The 22,702-nt window shown below is 33.5% G+C and overlaps 5 protein-coding genes across 5 annotated transcripts; 2 read left to right on the top strand and 3 right to left on the bottom strand.

Moving 5' to 3' along the window:
• Positions 1 to 3,925: 3,925 nt before the first annotated feature.
• On the top strand, positions 3,926 to 4,771 carry TRIADDRAFT_60044 (uncharacterized protein; the record flags this gene model as incomplete). The annotated part of the gene is made up of 1 exon (XM_002115985.1): positions 3,926 to 4,771. The coding sequence occupies one exon, from the start codon at positions 3,926 to 3,928 to the stop codon at positions 4,769 to 4,771; it is 846 nt and encodes a 281-aa protein (XP_002116021.1).
• A 1,096-nt stretch (positions 4,772 to 5,867) lies between these two features.
• Positions 5,868 to 8,749, bottom strand: TRIADDRAFT_60045 (uncharacterized protein; the record flags this gene model as incomplete). Its single annotated transcript, XM_002116077.1, has 5 exons — positions 5,868 to 5,927; positions 6,043 to 6,106; positions 7,053 to 7,126; positions 7,298 to 7,379; positions 8,529 to 8,749. 5 exons carry the CDS (start codon positions 8,747 to 8,749, stop codon positions 5,868 to 5,870), a joined length of 501 nt encoding a protein of 166 aa, XP_002116113.1.
• Positions 8,750 to 10,682: 1,933 nt separating this feature from the next.
• Positions 10,683 to 14,387, top strand: TRIADDRAFT_50801 (uncharacterized protein; the record flags this gene model as incomplete). The annotated part of the gene is made up of 11 exons (XM_002115986.1): positions 10,683 to 10,769; positions 11,518 to 11,625; positions 11,759 to 11,875; positions 11,980 to 12,197; positions 12,327 to 12,422; positions 12,586 to 12,854; positions 12,958 to 13,149; positions 13,506 to 13,659; positions 13,752 to 13,893; positions 13,977 to 14,087; positions 14,172 to 14,387. 11 exons carry the CDS (start codon positions 10,683 to 10,685, stop codon positions 14,385 to 14,387), a joined length of 1,710 nt encoding a protein of 569 aa, XP_002116022.1.
• A 982-nt stretch (positions 14,388 to 15,369) lies between these two features.
• On the bottom strand, positions 15,370 to 18,312 carry TRIADDRAFT_60047 (uncharacterized protein; the record flags this gene model as incomplete). The annotated part of the gene is made up of 8 exons (XM_002116078.1): positions 15,370 to 15,538; positions 15,659 to 15,704; positions 15,898 to 16,098; positions 16,208 to 16,297; positions 16,405 to 16,600; positions 17,028 to 17,097; positions 17,339 to 17,412; positions 18,259 to 18,312. 8 exons carry the CDS (start codon positions 18,310 to 18,312, stop codon positions 15,370 to 15,372), a joined length of 900 nt encoding a protein of 299 aa, XP_002116114.1.
• Positions 18,313 to 19,893: 1,581 nt separating this feature from the next.
• On the bottom strand, positions 19,894 to 22,494 carry TRIADDRAFT_60048 (uncharacterized protein; the record flags this gene model as incomplete). The annotated part of the gene is made up of 3 exons (XM_002116079.1): positions 19,894 to 20,130; positions 21,473 to 21,700; positions 21,940 to 22,494. 3 exons carry the CDS (start codon positions 22,492 to 22,494, stop codon positions 19,894 to 19,896), a joined length of 1,020 nt encoding a protein of 339 aa, XP_002116115.1.
• Positions 22,495 to 22,702: the final 208 nt, after the last annotated feature.

Raw genomic sequence — 22,702 nt, forward strand, 5'->3', positions numbered from 1 at the left:
CACCTAGTATAATCAACATAAAAGATAACTATTAAGGATATGCTGATGTCGCATTTAGACTATTAAATAGAATATTGCTATGTTACANATCTACTTCTTTGTAACAAGAAACCGGGTCTTAAACACTATCTTCACTAGTACTTGTGTTTCCAACTAACTTAGGGACCTATCGTAGTTGAACTAATTTTCAGCTACACAAAAAAACTACTGTTGAGTAATAGGTTTAAATACTTTACTTTATTTTCGTTAACCTTAGTCGTAAAATGTACGAAAGAAAAACGTAAGAATATTCTTAGCAATAATAGTCACAAGATCCTGCAAATGACTAACTGGAACTGAGAAGCTAAGCTAGTGCTCCGCTTGTTGTAGTCTCGCCGATGGTACACTTGTGAATATTCTTGAAATAGCGGCTTACATTGTACAGTATACATATCCTAGTATAGCAACTAGAGCCTCAAGGCTCTGCAAAGTAATTGATCTTACACTTAAGGTGTTATTAATTAACGTTTACAGACTAAGCGTGTTAGCTCCCAGATGTCAACAATATTGAACATGTACTTATGAATAAACATTAATATCTAATAAGCTACTGGAGCAAACAATAGTTTAAATGAGATATTTTAATTAACTTAGCAATTATTATTTCGGAGCATGGCACCGTAACATGCTATAATAGGCTACATAAGTATTTCGATGATAATAATCAAGTAGCCGTTAGGATTTCATATCATCTCTGATTATAATAATCTTTAGCTCATTGATTGATTAGCGGTATAGTCTATGATTTAATATTCCAACCAGTTTAACATTTTACGGCAATACTATGCATCTATTAAATAGTATCTACCAGCCGCATCTCTACTAACGTACACGTAAGTAGCTTAATGCGTTTCTGTAAATCAATTTATATACTTTACAAGGAAATCAAGTCAGTCATATTTATGGTACAATTAGCATAAAGCAATCGCATATCCTGCCGTAGTAATGACACACACCAAACATAGAATTGAAACCTCCGTTTCCCCCTACTGTAATAATTATCCGTGATTAATTTATTGGATTTTAATAATGTTTAATCCGCGAAAGAGTTTAATAGTCATTTCGAAGTGCTTATTAAACATAGCCTCTGTAAAATATACCTTATCTGCGGTTATACCATTACAAGTTGGCTTTTATACCATGTATGAAAATTCATAGCTGTAATAGATTGTGTCCATTACATAAATATTAATTTCTTGGGTAGTTTGGCCTGGGCTTACTCTCGTCTACATCACAGTTAACAACATAAAAGTAGCATCTCACCCTGACTGCTGAACAGCTATTAACTCCCAATATACAATGCACTGCGATATGGAAACATAGAAATCAATAACATTCTTATTCTATTTTTCTGCAAAGATATTGTTCAGTAAGATATAATGGAGTCAATAGCTGTCTCAAATTCTAAACGATAATAATTTAAATTGACGCCATCGCTTTTCTTATAAATTATTTTAATGCAATTTATGTCATCTTGACCATTTACATGTTTGAAATAAAGGTGATCATTTTTACAATACACCAAAGAAATATAGTGGCAATAAAAGGCTCTAAATGTGGTTAATAAACTTAGATAATAATAATCTGGTAATATTTAATTAATCCTGTTTTCAGGTGTTTTTTGTTACTGGAAATTGCTGGGTCGTATTTAATTTATTTGTTAAGTTACAATGGAAATATGTTAAATTCGAAATGATACTTTTATTTCTTTTTAATATCGCTTGATCGAAGTCTAGATATGACTTAAATTAATATCAGTATTAAAATGGTCTTGGATTAATATCAAACTTCAATAATGAATATTCTCATACTTTTCTTAGGACAAATTAGACGCTATCGTGTACGTATATTAGTTCTTTAGTCCTTGCAGCTGCTAAGCAGGGCTTAACTCTTTTTAATTCATGCATATTTTCTATACCTTAATGTAGTAGTCATGATGTTGATTACCATTTAAGAATGTTTTCTTGAAGTAGATAATTAATTGGGAGGTATTAAAATTAATGCATATTATTTAATGACAGTTTTAAGCAGTACCACAAATAAAGTTCCAATAATATTATTAATATATATTCAAGACTAACCATGCAATAAAAATCTTGCCAGTAGTAGTTTATTATTAATCGTTTTATTTGAATTCTTACTTAACTTTATTTCTATAGGAAGAATTGGGATTGCAGTTATCGATGGAATAACGGTACTTTTGCTGAAAAGATTTTAGACCAAAGTAATTTAGATACTATTGTGAATGTATTGGATAACATTTCGCAATATTTATACGAAGAGTAATAATAATGACGAGAATATAAATTTGTTTTGGTGAGGGTCAACGCTATTTCAATATTGTACTAGTTACGATAACTTAATCAACATTTAATTAATCTCAGCATCACTTCTTAGTTCTATATAAATCATGATTATTGATTATTTTAAAGGAAGCTTATTCAACATTTGATGGCAATAAAATTTTCAAAGATTTCAGCTTTGGTGTTGTAAATGACTTCAAGAACTAGTTTTTAAAGTTATTTCTGTCAATGTCTTATAGGACTAACTTAGTCGCTATCGTTTCAGTAAGCTGCAATATAACAGGAAGGAATACGGTAATTATCGGGTCAAATTCATTAGCTGGCATTATTCATTTTTGAAGTCAAAAATTGCTCTTTAGAATTAGATTACGTTAATTAACTTGATCAATATTTTGTATTGCAGCTTAGTTTTATTTAAATATAATACGTAAATAGAAAATGTTGAATAGAGCGTCTCGATCGGTAGTTACATAAAACGTGAATATCGGAAGTTATTGAAAAGTAGACAAACTGTATAAATGATTAATAACTCCATATCCTGGTAGCCAAAGAACTTGCATTACTATTAGCACACTCGTCGTATATGAGATACATTTTCTCGAAGCAGAATGATCCCTATAGTAGCATAAGTACCATCATTATAAAGAATACTTACTGTACTGCCTGCTTCAATTAAAATATCTCATGATATCAATCAACGACAATAACAAAGAAACAGACTTCCACTTTTCACCTGCTTTAATATCATAATTAACGATATTTAATGTAGTAATGAAGCACTTTCTAGATTAAATAAACAAATTATAGATTGTTTGTAGATATAAAGATGAAATTGAAAATCGAAATATCTATATTACTAAGTTTACGTTTTAACTAGGCCAATCATATTGAAAGGGAGACGATCGCTAACTGTTGGTATAGAGTTGCTTGCTAGTCATAAACAGTATTATTATTTAATCTTTCTAGTTAATTGATAGCGATACCAAAATAGCAAGTGATAGAAAATGATAGAATCATTGTATTAATTAAGATATCAATAGATATGATTGTTTTTGTGCTCTAGATAACGGCAATTGAATAGAATGATTGTTATTGAGCGGTACATGTAATCAATCTTGCTTTTGACTGCATTTATTTTTTACTCTATTTTACTTTTTTCTTTGTATTTATTTGTAAATTTCTTTCAAGGAAGGTTCATTTATTCTATATGAATATATTGATTTCACTTTTTAAAATAGCGTCCATTACTATTTAAAGTCTAAGCCATATTTTCAACAAATTGAGTCATTTTTTTATTCCATACATTATTGATTTCAATGATAATATCCACTGAATGGTGGGTAAAGATTTGTGGATAGATACCAGTATGTTTATTTCTATTATATTCATGTACATTGAGAGTTAAGTACATGCATCGACGTCAACTGTATGCTTTTTATTGTTAAAGTAGTGCCTTGAAAGTAAATAATTTACAACCGATAAAGTAGTATCCATCATCAAGGAATTCAGTGTTCAACTTAGTCCGACGTTACAGAATCATTTGATTTTTACTTGGCTTTACTTTGTTTGATGCCGATGTAATTATGACCTCAACTTATTTTAAATATAAAAATTCTGAATTACATTATCAAATATGCGGACAAGGACCAACACTGCTATTTATTCAAGGACTGCTATGGGATAAAAATTTATGGCGATCGCAATGTCAATTTTTATCCAAGTACTATCAATGCGTGGTGGTGGAATTATGGGAGCACGGCTTATCCGGTCACATACCTGATCATTTGTGCACACTAGAAACATTAGCTGATGATATCTGGCAATTAACACGCCATTTAAAATTAACCAAATTCGCTATTATAGGATTTTCAGTTGGTGGAACTATCGGTGTTCACTTAGCACTAGCGCATCCCAGTTCAGTTATGGCTATCATGCTCCTCAACACTCCGTTATCAGAAGAGCCAGCTAAGGGGAAACAGTTATACGATGATTTAATGACTAATGTTCAAAAAATGGGAAAGTTATCGCACGAAACCATTAACGGTATCGTTGAGAATTGCTTGAGTTTAAAGACAAAAGAAAATCATCCTCTCATCCCTCAGCAAATACGAAAACATTTAGAATCGATACCAACATCCAATATTAAAGGAATTTTTACAATATGTCGCGCCGTTATTGACCGTAAATCCATTCTGGAACGAATCTACAATATGGATATTCCAATACAAATTTTGGTTGGTCAAGAAGAGAATCCATTAATTTTGAAAGAGATACAAAAAATTCAACATAAATTTAAGAACGGTCACGTTGTTGTAATCCCTGGTAGTGCTCATCTGTCTATGATAGAACAACCCGATATTGTATGTAAGGTGCTAATGAAACATCTTAATAAATATCTATTTGAGACTATATTCAGTGATTCAGATTAAAAGAAAAGTTTATTATTTTAGAATTAATTAAAAAAAAATACGGCCATAACTTGGACACTAAGTATTCATTTGAACTATAGATATGCTATTGTGATACGTAGTTGAATCGTTTCCTCAAGTCTATCAATTATTACTGTCTAATCATTCAGTTTTATTGCTACTAAGCTATTTAAAATTATACAACAGATAGATATATCAAAATATATTATACTATCGGTATTGATGACAAACCTAATTACTACTGTTGATATTGATTTTGAATGTTGAGCTTTTAAAAAACACTGCTAGAATCTAATAAGTAGAGGAGTTGTTGGTAATTTTTATCTTAACATAGTCTCAATGAACGTGTCTTCCGTTATATTACTCAGCTATAGTTAGCTTGTTACTCCTTGAATCACTTATTGCTCTCTCTCTCTTTCTGTATATAACTACTGTATCCATCATTACTACAATGATATCCGTAGTAATAACGCGATTGGTCATTCTCGATCATCGTGACATGTGAATGAGCACTAAAGATACACAACTAGCATCTTTAAATATCGCCATAACTGTTATCATAATTTTTACGGTATAACGATGCTCTTATTAGTATAGGATAAGACAGAAATCAATAAAATTGTATGTGAAACGCGACGACAAGCGAGTTCTAACTGCAAATAAGCAATCAATGATATCATAAAATGGCGTAGAATATAACAGTCGATATTTGGTTGTTTTCAAATCAGCCATTGTTTTATTTTTCAATTTAAACAGTTGATAAAAAATTCTGCAAATTTCATTATGATTACTACACAAAAGCCTACTAGAGATTAAGAGAAGCTATGCAAGTGTAGTCCTTACATAGGTACGAGTATATATATATATATACAATCGAGCAACATCCATAACCAGTCATCGATAGAGTATCAAATTTGCTAGGAACAAAATCGTTATATCCTTTTTTCCACAACTACTTATAAAGCACGGAAAATCCAGTCAATAAATTAATCTTCGAATACATTCGTCTTTCACATCGAACCAATGCAGTAAAAATTTACTTTCATTTGATTTTCAATTGATTACACGTGAAATAGTAGATTTTCCAAATTGTAAACTACCAGTGGATGTTTTGAGATGGTTTATCATCATTTAATATTTGTAATTGGGCTAATTTCTGCAAAATAATACGGAAAAAAAGAGCTCATTAAGTCATTACTTTATATCTTGGACCACAAACATAGGATGATTAGTTGTAATAAAAAGCCCCCAAAATTCAACTACAATTTTACCTCCAATACAATCTTAATATTGGCTTTGATTTTAGATGCTTCCACTGTTAATTTTTGATTTATCCTACATAAGGTAGATTCTATAATTAATACGCTGTATATGATACCAATATGCACCAGTTCTTTCCCAAGTATTGTCATCATTTATGTTATAGCCAGTAATTGATGATAAAGATAACGATATCAATTTTACAATCGCATAATTATTTTCGAAAGCAGTATTTTTAATTCCTTTAAGGCGCTCCTGTAGTATATATTGTACTGATATCGTATAATAGCTAGTAGCTGATATCCATTATGGTGCACATCTGCTACTACAATCTACTACAGTGATCTATTTTATTACTTTATGACAAACACGGCTTGCTAAGTGAAAAATTGTTAGGTAAGGAAAGTTTTATCTTACTCAGTTAAGTGGGCGATTTTTTTACCCATAAATTTTATAGCTTCGTCTAAAGTTAGTTCGAGGTAGAAGCCAAAACCCACGGACACAAAGATTTTTGATGTATCGTTGCTACAGTGCAAAATAGTTTGGATTAGTTCTCTTAAGGGAAGGAATTTTGCTTTTAAAAATGACTAAGGCAAATTACTGCATGTTCAAAATTGTAGTTTTATAATTACGAGTACAGTATCAATTAATGTAGTGGAGAATATGTACTTTGCTCCAATTCTATCCTCACAGTTTGCATACTTGCTATTGGATGTTGATAAGTAAGAGTTGAAAAGCAAGCAATAATTATAATAGAACGACTCTTTTATCGCTAGCTATCAAAGTATTGATGAACACATTCAGTTTCTGGACATGAAGACATTCCATTTTTCGACTAACTTTTTATAAGCTACTAGAGTAAGACTACACCATTAAGATCCTTTCATTCTTTCCTGATTGAGCATTACATGACACTATTCTATAGCATTCATTTTGTAGTTAAAGGTGAATCATGCAAGCTATCTACTGTACGAATTTTGATTATTTTTATAATGTCAAAATAAGAAAGTCAATGACTTACACATTAGCTTGGACATAAAAATTGCATCCTAAATCAACCTTGCTGCGTAGCGTTTTGCCATCTTCACCTAATAACTAGCAAGTAAACTTATGGTCAAGGGTTGGTTAAAACATTCGGTTGAGACATAGTGGATATTTCCTGTACATAAACGTTTCCTGAGCGTCAGTATCGACTGCAACGAAAAATGGAACTGGCAAGATGATCTTTGCAATCCATTAAATCGACGTCAATCATTTGTAATGTACCTGTAAATTTTCAATACTTTGACGCAATTTCAGATAGTTTGCGATTTGTTGGCAGACAGATTCCCGACGCTCGTTGACCAAGCTAATGAAATTGAGAGATGACAATCATTCATTTATCGATGGAATAAAGGCACAGAAGAGAACATGTCGTTTATTTATTTTGTCAAACATTTGGTACATTTTTAATCCTACTGTATTTATTGTTGACATTCATTTTTGAGCAGTATCGCCAAAAGGAGTAACCTATTGAATTTAGCGTTGTTGTAAGAATTCTATAACTTGCACTTTTATCATGCCGTGCAATAACGAGTGTTGCAAGTGTATTGTCATTGCATTCAATCAGTCTAGCCATTACAGTTGTTAAATCACCTTTAGCATGGACACCATCTTTAGTCTAACTACCTTATGGGCTTCATCAAGTCAGTACTGTAGAAGGAGCATTACTGATGAACTTTGAATGCCGTCTACCATGAGCACCATCAATCATGTAGGACATGATCTCGTGTAGCCCATGGCAATCAACACTGCAAGCTCAATTCAACAACACCATGACCATGGAGAGAGTGTGGAACACTAGGCAAAACAAGAACTTGTTCCATTTCTCTCCTATACTGCAATGAGCGAAATCATCCAATCTGCATTGCGTTGCATTCTTGACTACGACACAGGAAGTGAATCCTTGTGCTATGCTGATATCAGCAGAAGATTTCTATGATTATCGTAGCAGGAAGTACAGTAGTATCGGCCTTGGAGAAGCCATGATTGAACGAGTATGGTTGAAAGTGTCAATCACCATGAATAGCTAGCTCATCTACAGTAATAATAATAAGCCTTGGATCAAATGATGTTTGGGATGTTGTTGAATATTGCTTGTCGTTACGTTCGTTGGTGTTTTCAACAGACTAGTAGCAATCAATGGCATACGAATACTTGGTTATTGCCGTCCATGTTTGGATGTTATTAAATATTGCTTGTCGTAACGTTCGTTGGTGTTTTCAACAGACTAGTAGCAATAAATGATATACGAATACTTGGTGATGACCATCCCTATTTGGATGTTGTTGAATATTGCTTGTCGTTGCGTTCGTTGGTATTTTCAACGGGCTATTAGCAATGAATGATATACGAATACTTGATTATGGCCGTCCATAGCTTTATGGATGCCTATGGACTGGCACTGATGATGGATCGTTTGGATAACATCGATGGAGTCGATGGTGATTGAACTTACGTTAAATCGCCTTTTAATTTCTCATTAATAAATTGCTCAAATTTGGTCAGCTTGTCCATGGATAAACATGGAGGGAATCCTCCTTTGTTAACAGTCCTAATACACACACACAAGAGGAAGTTGGAATGGAATCGCTTTGCCTTTGCAAATTCTCGATCGCAGGAAAAGGGAAACTGGACGATGTGGATTGCTCCTCCTCTGCCTTCCACCCACAACACCATCTCGATTAGCAGACTACCCGACCCATCTTGACTCGCTCCAGCTGGCACTTAGTACTGTACCAGTAGAGTATGCTGTACTGTAGTGTACAGTATGGATTGTAGTGTAGACCTGCGCAAATCGACACTGAACATCTCTAGTCAGTAGACCGTGGGTTTGGAAAGAGAAGTCTGTCCATCGGTCTACCACAGTACATTGTGCTGTACTGTACTGTACAGTGTACAGTACAGTGTCCACTGGTTCCTGGCCTGCATACGTACAGTACAGTACTGTCCAGTATCGTACTACTGTACAAAACCATGACTGTACAGTACAATGTACTGGACATCCAGGAGCAGATACTATAGGCCAAACTGGACTTGCAAGCGCACTTGTATTACAAATCCTTTCAGCAAGACCGATTTGAGTAGAAGGCTAGAAGCACACTGCACAATGATGAATTCTTGGACACCATTGCTGTCATCAACACACAACCATGGGTGCAGTGTAGAGTACAGTACAGTATGAAAGACCGCCAGGTGTACCATAACTGTACACTGTGCAGCTTGGGGCCAGTACAGTATGAATTCATTTTGAAATTCTGTTCAACGCGCACGCTCACGATCAAAAGGGCGAGTTGGTGAGAATTTTCCACTGTCATCATCCAAGTTCTTCCACGTGATCTACAGTACACTGTACTGTAAGGCTGCCGTGCTGTACAGTACTGTACTGTACAGTACACTGTACTGCGTGATCCTTTTCGTTCCTGATTCTAAATAAGTACTATACAGAATGCTTGAATATAGATCAAATGGTGCAAAAAGTAATGCAAACGATAGTGCATTAGTTGAATATAGGAAAACATAGAATTGTACAGTAGATGCTCAATCAGGCCCAAACTCGATAAGTTGTACTGTATAGTTTGTGGTAGCCTAAGAACTCAGCAATGCCAATTTGGTACAGTACAGTACAGCAAGTCCAACCTACAGTACAGTACTGGAGAGTCTAATTTCTCCACAGCAAAGCTGCAGTACAGTACTGTGTACTGTAGCGGAACCTTGGGACCAGGGTGCTTTCCTGTACTGTACTGTACAGACTGTCTTGTCTGTACTGCACGTGGCACTTGGCAAATTCTGTCCCATGGAACTGATGGAAGTGAACTGAATAGGGACCTGACCCCTCTTCGGACGGACAGACATGCCGACTGGATCGCATAGCAAAGATGGTCGATTTTGAATGGAGATATTTTTTCTACACCAAGTAATATTACGTTCAATCTTCCGTTACTAAGTTGTGCTTGAAAACAGTCATACAAGATTGTCCATGTCATTTCCATTAGTACTGGTGATTTACAAGACCGACGCGGAAGATCCATCTTCACCAGCTACTTTTGGTCTCTACATTTGGATATTGACCGGCTGATAAGGAGAAGAAAAGTCCGTCTGTCTGAGTATACGGTACCAGCGACTAAGTCGTATTCTGTACAAGAGTGAGTTGAACCCGTGCCTGCCAGTACAGTGTACAGTGTACAGTCCATCTCCTGTCGGGTGTGTACTACTGTACACTGTGTACTGTCCAATCCAATCAATACAAGGTGGCGTCGCTGGTGGACATCATCATCCAATCGTATTTCAGTTTAACCCACGTGATCACTCGGCCTTCGACCGTTAGGACTCTTGACGCAAGCGTCCATTTCAACCAATCACCGTTGAAGAGGTGAATTTAAAAGCCGTTGATAGCCAGTAACCTCAGTGGATCAACAGTAGCTTGACTGCCCAATTTAAACTGACCAATATCGGCGTTTCTCTCTCATTCCAGCAAACTGCAAGTAGTGGTGGCGTCCAGAGTGAAGATTGCAAACAAGGAGGAAGAAAAACAAGAAAGTCCATTAACTTGAACTCCTATTTCCTAGTGATAGAACTTTCAACAGTATTGTACAAGTACTTGGTGTTAATCATGTCGTCTAAAACGGATGATTCCAAAGACATTATTACGGTGCCGTCAACCGGCCAACGTTTCAGGAAAGGAGAATTCCTGGGCAAGGTAATGCTATGACGATTTCAACAGCAGTCTGATTTGAAATGGATTTTACGCTTCCATTTCGTTATCCTTGACTCTGTCGTTTTTTATACTCCAAGAAGGATGGTGTTGTGTAGTTCTTGGATTAAGTTGACTTCTTTTGAGACAACAAGTTGAACGTAGCAGTTGTCTTTTACACGTTGTCAACCAGGTTAGGCAAAAAATCCACTTGGATGACACTAGACACTTTTCAACAGATTGTAGGAAAAGGGCTAGACAAATGCTTCTCTTTTCTTGTCTACAAGCAGTTTCAGTCAGTCAAACATTCAGTTAGTAAGACACTTTGCATTGCTAGGTGCACTTGTAGCGAGAGTAATAGCGATTAGGAGCTCTTTGAAAAATTCAACTTGATCCAACGCTTGAACAAGCAACCATTTCAAATTTTTTCTCTTCCTGGTTATAACGGTTTTGCCTCATACAGTATCTACATGATGCAGTCGGGCAAACTTGTTTTCAACCACCAACCTCAATGTCTTGTGTACTGCAACTACTTTTTACTTCTTCTATCTCTCAAACTGACATTAATTTATTATCAACTCGAATGCCTTGCACTTTGCTACTCGTTACACTGTTCAATTGGCAGCGGCAGTCGTCGAAAGGAATAAAAAATGCGCAAAGACTGTCATGAAGATTCTAAATGACTGTTGCCCCCTTCCCTTCAAGTTATAATTTGTCAATTGACCGTATCCATTTTCTTTTTCCAACATTTCAGGGTGGATTTGGCCGATGTTACGAATTCATTGATATGAAAACTGATCAAAAATATGCTGGCAAAATTGTCTCCAAATCCATGCTGGTAAAAGCTCATCATCGCTCTAAGGTAAGCGAAGTCATCCTTTTGCCTGCAGTCAATAACAATCTTTTAGCAATAAAAATTCTACTTGTATTTATTCTCTATTACAAATACACTTGTTTAGACGGATAAACTTGACAATCTACTTGTCTTTCCTTAGATGGCCTCAGAAATTGCCATTCATAAAACAATTAACCATCCTAACATTGTCAAATTCATTACCAATTTTGAAAATGAAAAAAACGTCTACATTGTTTTAGAATTATGCTCAAAGAAGGTAACTTTCACCGACCATTAAAAAAAAAAAAAACATACAAGTTAAAATAGTATGAACTTGGTGTATGAATAATTTTTGTCTCTGGCTATCTTTTCTCTCTGTAGTCACTATATGAATTGCAGAAAAGGCGTCGTTATCTGACAGAAGCAGAAGTTCGCTATTTTATGTCACAAGCGGTTTCCGGATGTAAACATTTACACGATTTGAAAATCATCCATCGAGATTTAAAATTAGCTAATATCTTTATCGATGGAGACCTAAATCTAAAGTTAGGAGATTTTGGGCTAGCAGCTCAAATTGAGCATGATGGCGAACGAAAAAGGTAGCTAAATAATCCAAACTTTTACAGTAGACGTACCACGCCAAGTATTCCTTCAAATAAATGTTACTATTCCATTAATAGCCAATAGTATAGTAATCGTCAATGTTCTCCTTTCCAATCATGACGTAGAACCCTTTGTGGAACTCCAAATTATATCGCTCCTGAAATTTTAAAGAAACTTGGCCATTCCTTTGGTGTAGATGCATGGTCCCTTGGTTGTATCATGTAAGGCATACACGATCATAGTACAACTAATCACAATAGTAGTATTTATCCACTCTTGCATCAAAAAATCAACCACTCATAACTGCTGTACTAGCCATATTTTAAGAAAGCTTGCTATGATAAATAGTTAGTAATACCTTTGCTGTCTATTGTTAATGCCAAGGTATACGCTATTAGTTGGTAAACCACCTTTTGAAACTGAAACATTACACGAAACCTACAGACGAATTAAAGATAACAACTTCCAGGTGCCATCGAGTATATCGAAAAATGCCGGAGACTTGATTACCAAATTATTAAATTCCAATCCTGAGAAAAGACCTAGCATGGCAGAAATCCTCAATCATGCATTCTTCACATCGGGTTACTTTCCCTCAAAGTTACCCCATAGTTGTCTTGTTGCTGAGCCTAATTTTGCTGACACTTGTCTAGGTATATTGTCTTATGATCGCATACTGTGACGTTTGCATCTTTGTAAACTCCAGCCAGTTAGCCTTTTATTTATTCTAAATCCGTTCATACTTATGTGTTACAGTACAAGGTAGCAGACAGCCATTCCATGAAGTCAATTATAAACTTCAAACAAGACCTACTGCTAAGTCCGCTGACCCTAAACCAAACGCTAAACCAGCTAACAAGGACGAAAACGTTGCTGATAAAGCAAAACCAGTTATGAATTTGAACATACCTAAAACATTTTTAGCCGGAAAATTTTCACCGTTTGCAGGTAAGGATATAGCATATCCTATTTTTAGTCACGTTATTAATATAGAGCCATATAAATTACTACCATTTATAGATGCAGTCGCCGATTATAGTCAATATGATTTGATTGCCTTGCTAAAGAAGTTTTCAACAAATAAACTCACTGAAATTTCAGAGAAAGTTTTAGGTAAATCAATAGCACTTGTCAAAGTAATTAAGAAATGCTTATGATGCAAATTGAAACCATACATCATAAAATAGTTATACTTCTTCCATTATAAATTTAATAAATATTCTCGATAATTTGCCTTCTCAGCATTAATGATGATACATTGCTATATCTATTTTTAATTTAATTTTTAACCCTATCTTACATAGATGAAGGTATTACGCCTTCTATGGATCCCATGTACTGGATCAGTAAATGGGTTGATTATTCCGATAAGTATGGCTTTGGATACCAACTTACTGATAGTAGTCATGGTGTATTCTTTAATGATGGCGCTCGACTTATCCTTGCTCCAGATAGAGTGTAAGATTATTGTAGTCACTTTGCTAACGCCTACGTACTATCTTTTAAGCGAAATATCCGTTAAAATAACTCAATACCTTTTGCAATCACAGCCATCTTCAGTATATTGATTCCTCTGGTAATGAACAATGTACAACTACCGTCAAAGCTGAAGAGAAGCATGTACAACTAATAACAAAGAAATTAGCTATTATTAATCATTTTGTAAAATACATGGACGAAAAACTGGTTCAGGTTAGTAAGCATATTCGTACGTTACATTATTAGAGATATTATTGTAGGCTCACATTGACATCATAAATTATATATAAATTTAGTCCGGAAGGAAGCCATTTATTGAATTAGATTCCTGCCGTTTGCCATACGTCTACTCTTGGCTTCGAACTGAGACCGCAATTTGCATGCTTTTATCGAATGGTGTTGCTCAGGTAATAAATAATGACTCATGGCGGATACTCGATTACACACAGTACTTTCTTGAATTAATAGTGGGATTTTTGTTGCGCTACTAGATAAACTTTTTCCAAGATCACAAAAAGCTTGTTATATGCCCAAGATTGGAATGTGTATCAGTTGTTCGAAAAAAGTCTCGTATGAAGACCTACAGAATGTGTGACATATTGCGCAACGGATGTACCTCTGACTTGTTAAGTCGGTTGCATTACTCTAGAGGCGTACTTGAACTTTTGCGTGAAAATACACCGAAATTTAATGCGCTTGCACAATAATTTGGCATTGTTACCTTGCTACATTGGTATTTGTATTTGGAATAAGTATAGTTCCAAATGAATGGACTTTTTTTAAAATAATACTCGGCTATAAAATTTTGCCAAAATTTATATGGGGAAATTATAGCAAAATTATAACCAACTCAAGCTGGTCATATGTGCTGAAGACTATCAGTTAGACTTCGTATTTAAATATACATCCAGTTTATTCTTTACTTAAATTGTTAGTTTTAACGGTTTAATTTTTGTTGTCTTTAGTACGGCTTCGTACTTCGAGGAAATCTATACGTAGATATATGCGTGTATGTGAATGCACGCATCTAAATATTTTCCTTATCAAACTAAGTAGGTGCTATGATAACTCCTGTATAAGCTAGATCTATTATTATAGTGCGTAGCTTTAACATACTTGCAAGATAAAAATCTTGATGTACGATAAAATGTTTATGTGGTAAATATAGGACCATCTGTATTCCTGTCATTTTGGTTAATGTAATGAAGTAAATCGGTTTATTCTTAAACTTTATTCAATTATTGATAAGTGTAATCATATATACATATATATATGTGAGTATATAGATGTAGTATGTATATACATGAAAAGGATTTTATCGTAATTTAACTTGTTTCAGATAATCTTTATGTGAAATGTGATGTTAAAGTGGTAGCTAGCTGTATATATGCTGTCAAAATTGCTACAACCAAGATTAGTAAACAATTGCGGACATTATTATAAAAATGGCCTTGGTGAATCTGTAAATTAAAGAATAGTACAACAACGACACATTGATATGCAACCTTGTTTCTTACTCAATGCATTGAAAACATATTTTGATATTACAACGTTCAGTATGATGAACACGATAGCTTAAACAACACAATATACTAATTTGGACAGTATATAATTTCAAGTACTAACAAAATTTGTATGGCATCCATAGTATTTGTAATGTTTAGTTTCGCTATAGCTCTTTCAGTATGATTACTTGATTTTTACAGTCGTAATTGTTGGGATACTTCCTTCATCATCACCGAGACGGATCTCTTCATGTTTTTTGATTCCTGACCAATCAAACATTGAAAACTGCATAACTGATCTTTTCATAGAGCGTTTGGTCACAGCAGCTTCTTCGTTCAGCTTTTGCATTTCTCTATTAAAAGTGAAATGATCAATACCCTAGCCCCTATCCTTCTTTAAACAAAATGCTTAGTACTGAAGCGACCTTATTATTAACTTTATCTTAAGTTTATAATATCTGGAAAGCATTTACCTCGTCCTTTCTAAAATTTCAAGGGTATTTGTTTCACTTAGAGTAACTAAGTATAAAGATAAGTTAGAAGAAGATCATTGTGATTTTTCTACTTGGATTTACAGTGCGGCGATGCACTTACATCCGTGTATCATACTGTACATTGCTATTCGAGTTCAACAACTATATAGTCGTATGACCGTTAAGGATTTTCCAGGTGATGCAATGAATTGCATCTCTAATATAACCAATAAACTTACTTTCTCTTCTAGTTGACCGATCTGATGTGAGAGAATTAGTATAGACTGGATATCTCTGATTCCGGTCATTTAAATAATCTTCATTAGGCATTTGCGTTTCCTGCTTTTCCGTACGCTTTCCAAATGCAATACTTTTGCGAATTGTTTCAGCTTTATCATCATAAATTTCATTTACAGTTTTCCTTTCGTCCTCAGATACTTCTATAGAAATAAATTCGATTCTTTTGCATTAGCATCATCATTTCTTACTGCGAATAGTAGTGTACTATGCAAACTATGAAACATTCCAGCATATAGCAAACGTCATTACCGATTCGATCAAAATGTTTCAACGAGGGAATTGTAAAAATAACAAAATAGCGATAATACGGATGATGGGCGAGTGGATTACCATATAGATCTGTCGTAAAAGTAATAAGTGAATTAAGTAATTCCCTGATTAGCGGTTCTGTAGTAGCTTTATTAGTGATTTTATGATAAGAATAAGTTGAAAGGCAAAGTCCTTACTTAAATAATTTAAACAATTCATATATTTGCATTCACTTCCAATATCAGCTAGTTCTGTTAATTGATTGCAATGTAGCGCTAAGACCTTCAGACTGTGTAACTGTTTGAGTCCGCCAGCTAAGCTTTTCAGATTGTTGTTATTTAGGTGTAATTCTGTTAAATTATAATTGCGGGATAAAAATGCTACTTCTCGAATCTGGAAAGGTTAGAAATTCAATGATCATGTATTAGCAATATCGACTGATTAATTATAATTAATATCATACCAAGTACATGTTAAAGCTATACCATTTCTGTCTTAAAAATCTGATTTATTGAACTTTAAATATTACATTACTAATGCCAACTCGAATTAAAAAGTACGCTTTTGATGTAAGAATTAAAATCGTTAAGACAGAATTCTGTACAAATTATTCTTTCTTAGTATTAAAATGTTGATTCGAATCGCGATGAATGGATCGTTATGATTACATTTATAATCGCGGTATAACAGATGTGCATTACATTTTGTAGACAAATTATATAGGAATAGTCAGGCATTCTTATCAATCGATAATAGCACTCAACTATAATATTACTAAATTTTCTTAGCGTAGCCGTTACTATAATTATTCTTAACAAACCTTATTATCATTGAGATACAGGATAGACAAGTATTTGTATCTCCGTAGGTCGCTCACTTCTTCTAGTTGCCTAGAATTTTTCCAATAAAATGCGCAAGTTATTAAATTAGTGCTATGAACTAAAATTCATATCATCGAGATTGCATAGCTGTTATGGTAGTGATATGATTCTTGAAATTGTAGATTCCTTATTATAATGTTAAGCTGATACCAGAGGATATTTTTAATGGTTATACTGTATTTAATCGGCCTATTTTCCATTCAATTACTGATTACGATGTTACCTTTATAGTTTTAAGTTAGCGTCCTACCTATTACCCAGATGAATTTGCTGGACATCGACGTCTCTTGTCAGATTCATAGCCTTCATCTGCTCTCGGATAAGCTAATGGTGTCATAATTTCATATATTTAAAAGCTCATTAGATTTGATCTAGGACTGAGCAACTACAAGATATTATCTTTATTCTTCAATATATTTACTGTCAATAGTATCAATATGTGCTTTAATTGACTAGGATTATTGTTTGAAGTGAGATATCGCTTTAACAATTTTTAATATCGAGACATTAGATGTATTGGCTATATTTATGAATTTATAGTGTGGCAAGTGTAAAATGATCATGATTTCTCTTCAAGGTAAGAACGATATCCGCAATAAAATTACTAAATTTAAAGTAATGCCTGTCAAAGCCGTTCTACTGGTACGTTGAGATTATACGGTGTCATCAATTGAAGATGATAGAAGATAAGTATACTTTCATGAGTACTATTAACCTATCTACAGATGGTAGGATTACTTTTAATTTCTATACCAGTGGAATAAATGATGGAAATAAAGTTTACTTTTAAATTTGATGCATGCAACGGTGAATATTATATATTACAGTTCATGTTTATAGTAGCGAAGGGTATCATAAATTGCCATAAAATCAAATGAAAAAGTATTGCTAGCCATTGACTGCCTTAAAAATTTGCCAAGGTATCCAGTTCATTATATTTGTGTATAGAGGATTTGAAATTAGAAAAAGTAGATAATAAAACTTGAATGCCCTTATAATTGACAGAGAGATGAATTCTCACACAGTATGAAAGTAATTGGATTGGAAAAAACTAAGGAATTTGAGTTGCTTGTTTACAATGTCCAATCTAACTATAGTAAATCTATATCGCCTAGTTATCACAATAAGTCTTAAGTCGTAGCTTGAAAGAAAATACAGATCCAGCCTTACCGATGTATCTGTAATAAGTCCTTGGCGAAATTTAGTTTCTTCCTTTTTTGCCATATTGGCATCGATATAATCCAGTTGGAATTAGGCTTATGTTACAAATGATAAGATTACATTCGATGATGGCCTACTAGGCTCTATAGAAGATTTGCCCTAACGCAATGAAAATTAATTAAACATCCAAATAATGAGGTTGATCAGGTTGCTATGGAAACGATTTCATCAATCTTTACTGTAAGACTGATTACTGGATTTTATAGACAGTGAGCAATTAAGGGCAGTATAATAAATTCAATAGTATAGTTTTAGTTGCTATACTCGTATACATCAATACAATAACAGAAACGTATCATAATATAATGCTAATTAATAATAAAGTTTATTCCATGACACCATATTTCGGCAATGAGCACTTGTCGAACTGTTTTATTATTTAGATAATGTTTAATCACTATAGCCTAGATTCTACTCTCGATTTAGTGCAAAGAATGAAATACTTTGGAGCTGTTTTTATTATCTGATCCGAATTGTCACAGCCTCACGGGCAATCACACGGCGACAAGAGACTGCTATTAGATATTGTCGATTACTGATAGTGGTCGGTTAACTGAGTAAGGTATTAGGATGATACGAATTGATGTGCTGTAATTATGAAGATCCTCAGCACCTGAACTCTATGGTATTGGACAATAATAGAAGGTTAATAATATCTCTTGAGCTAATAGATACGTACAGCATAAATACGAGTAGTAATAATTAATTATCTATTTGATGAGAAGTGCTTTATTTGATAATTCAAGCCCGATTAAGCACGACTTTACTGTCTTAAATAGATGGAAGTAAATGTAATTATGGAATGAACATACCGGGTTGGACTCTACTTTACTTCAAGCTCAGGATGTTCTATATTATTTTCTTGTTATTAGCTAATTAATTATTTCGCTACTTTTCTAAAAACATTGCAATAATAGTCTGTTTCAAATTCTATCTCTTCTAAGACTATCAATTGTCAGAATTAGATTTTTAAGATTAGTTAGTATAGTCGAGATACTTCTATTACAGCATTTTTGCTGGTGATAAATATGTTTGCGTCAGTTACTGAAAGACAACTGAAGAATTAACGACCATATATATATATGCAATTCAAATATTGATGGCAGCACAGTAACTTTTATTCTTACGAAATTGTCGGCTGAAGTTGCAGACAAATGAGCTAACTACAGTAAGAGCTGAAGATAGGATCGTATAACAGTAAGCGTTACAATCGCAAATAAATTTCAGTAATAGTACTACCTAACATTCGCTGCGGAGAAATTTATTAATCCCTGTTACATTTAATATAGTTCTAGAAGCATTTTGGTACACATTGTAGATATATCGTGTAAAATTCATATCGCAGCGTAAATTTACTTAAAATTCTGTTGTAAAAAATAAAATTAGTTATTGTATAGGTATGGTGTTGTTTTTTGCACATAGAGGGTTAGCACTCATATTACTGCTAGAATAATCAGTACTTTTTTGCCAGAATCCAATATGGGACAGTAACATTACTAGTATATATTATTAAGATTTCATTATTGTTATATTGCCGTTGTCTATATGAAAATTGGATAAGTTTGCAGAAAAGGTGAACCATTTTTATTTTCTACCGAAGCATGAATTCATGAACGATGTTAATAAAGCTTTGATAGCCTGACGAAATCTCTGATACATAACAAAGTAAATGATTGGGTTGATAGCTGATGAAATATCGGTTAGAGCCATCGTAATTAAACGGATATCTGGATGTCTTTCGCGACCACATAAATCATCTAATTCAATAATTGTCAATGGAGTAAAACTGATCAAGAAGATTACCACCAAAGTAAATCCTACCTACGTAAATCCGATATTATTGAGAATTAACTTAAAAATAACAATCTTTGGATTATTCTTTGTCGTTTTAATAAACTGTACACATATACATGCAACAGCCCATATATCGTCATATACGTTTGTATTATTGCATGCATTCCATAATCATTACTCATATTTTAGGATAAAAATTACAAAAACAACACTATATTTAGTAAAAATTTTTCTTATAATTGAACTTTTTTTTTAATATGCGTAAAATGCAATGCGCCACAAGATTGTAAGCTGTATTTATACTTCAAAACTTGCATACAAACGTAGGCAATATGTTTATATTTATATCCTATATGAACAAACAGCAAAATGCCATCATGGCAAGTATTCAGCATAACTAATCTGTTATTCGTTAAAAGGGTTGTAGAGACTGTAAAGTTCTACAAGCAACTGAAAAAGTTTAATAAAGGATAAAAGGCTGCCAAAATTTTACTCGTACATGATATCGACATTTTTAATAAATTTGTTATTCTCAATACTTATATGATTAGATATTATCTATAATTGCATCGTGTAGCTGATTAATCGTAGAAGTAGTCATTTGGATTATAAAAAAAATGGCGAATATGAATCTGCTACTAGTAACCAGCGATTTATTAATTTATTGTTGGATGCACCAACAGGGTATCGTCTCCGGAATGAAGACAGTAATTCAATTTTTGTATCTTGTGTTTATAGTTATTTTTGGCTTATTATGCGATGTTATATCATTTTTTTTTTGTGAACTGGGATAGTTTTCGGATAAATTTTAAATAAATTTTTGTCGTCCTTAAATTTTACACACTTCTGTTTGAGGCTATGAATTTTGTCTAATTTATCATATTTAGATATCTGATATTGCCATATCCGATATCACAATCAATAAATTGTATAATAGTTAGACATCTCATACAAATAATAAGTACACTGAATAATCTCCAGGAGCATAAATTGCCTAATAAGAATGTTAATTCTACCGCAACGTTTTAGTTATTACGTGATTGATATTATGTCTGTTAGAAGATCCTAGACTCAATAGACGTAAAAGATGTTAAATCGTTAATTAAATAACGAAAAGATGAAATTAAAGACATGTATTCTATTGTTGCATTTATCGATCAATAAGAGATACAGTTTCATGTAACACTTTAATGGCTTTTACTGTCACTATCCCTCCTTGTAGTATACGAGTATTTAATTCGATATATTACCAATATTATTCATTATAATTTATTCAGTTAAGCTTAAATTTTATTACTTAATATCAGTTTTTAAATATAATTTTTAAGACAGTTTAATATTTTAGCTGTACAGTACTAAAAAGACTAACCTTGCGCATTTTCGATGTCATCTTGGCAAATTTATCGTTATCCTGTAGGTGTAATGATGCGGCACTACTTATATGTGTAGAAATTTTTCTAGTTACAAGGATAAATGATAAAATTGTAGTTACAGCGGCAATCCAGAAGTGAAAATTTTCCCAAATGATGCTTGCAATATCCAGTTTTCGGACAATAGCCAAGATAGTTTGATTGATTTTGTGATTTCTTACGTTAACCTAATAAAGTTTAAGATTAATACTGAAATAGATAAACATGACAGAATAAACTGTGGTCTATTAAAGTAGAACAATTACTGATTTCAATGCTTTTAATTTCTCTTTTCAGTCCATTTATTTGGACATGCACAAGAATTTTCTATGATACCATTCTACCTATGATTATAGTAATTAAAAAGACCTCCTTGAATCTTGTTTATCGATAGTTCAAGGGCATCATTTTTATTATCTAAACTTACTATATGATAGCAAGGAAGATAGTGCGACGGATAATGCATCCTTGCAAGGCTAATGCTTTGAATTGACCAAGTACAGATCCATAAAGCAGCCAATATGAAGCGATTATTATTAAATCTTTTTTCGTGAGATCTAGCATAGTAATGAAGGCGTTTAATGAAATCTGCAGCCAACAGTCGTTCAAAAGCTAACATTGTAAAGCAAAAGCATACCACTGAAGTACAGCCGACGGTAGTAATTTTATAAATAATACACGGTATATAATGCTGATCTTCTTCGAGAAGTACATCGAGGATTAGCATTGGTACTGCTAGGGTGCAATTGAAGAGGCTGGCTAGTGCAACATGCCATAGTAGCTGGAAATGGATCTTGGCAAAATTAGGTTTTTTGGGCCTAATCTTAGGAAATAAGATCAGAACTATCATATTGCCCACCAAGCCACATACGCTAATAACGGATAATGCTATAGCAGATATCAGTAAAGTTGATTTATTTAATTGTGTTGTATTCTGTACTGGTTCGATTGAGTTTTGATCATTAAATTGTTCTGTAGCCATCATCGTTCAATTTAATTAATATCTGGTGAATAAATGGCAACTGGAATAAATTTTTCCATGTAAAAACTTGGAAGATAACTTTTGAAATAGATGCAGAATATCTTTATTAGGCTATTCTGGTTGAATTTCTGACGTGTACACATTCGGTAGATAACTTGCTTATTAAAATTTGATCGCTAATAATTGATTTTGATAGCCTGTCTATAAT

Source organism: Trichoplax adhaerens, genomic scaffold, assembly GCF_000150275.1.
Source record: "Trichoplax adhaerens TRIADscaffold_13 genomic scaffold, whole genome shotgun sequence".
Lineage (NCBI taxonomy): Eukaryota > Metazoa > Placozoa > Uniplacotomia > Trichoplacea > Trichoplacidae > Trichoplax > Trichoplax adhaerens.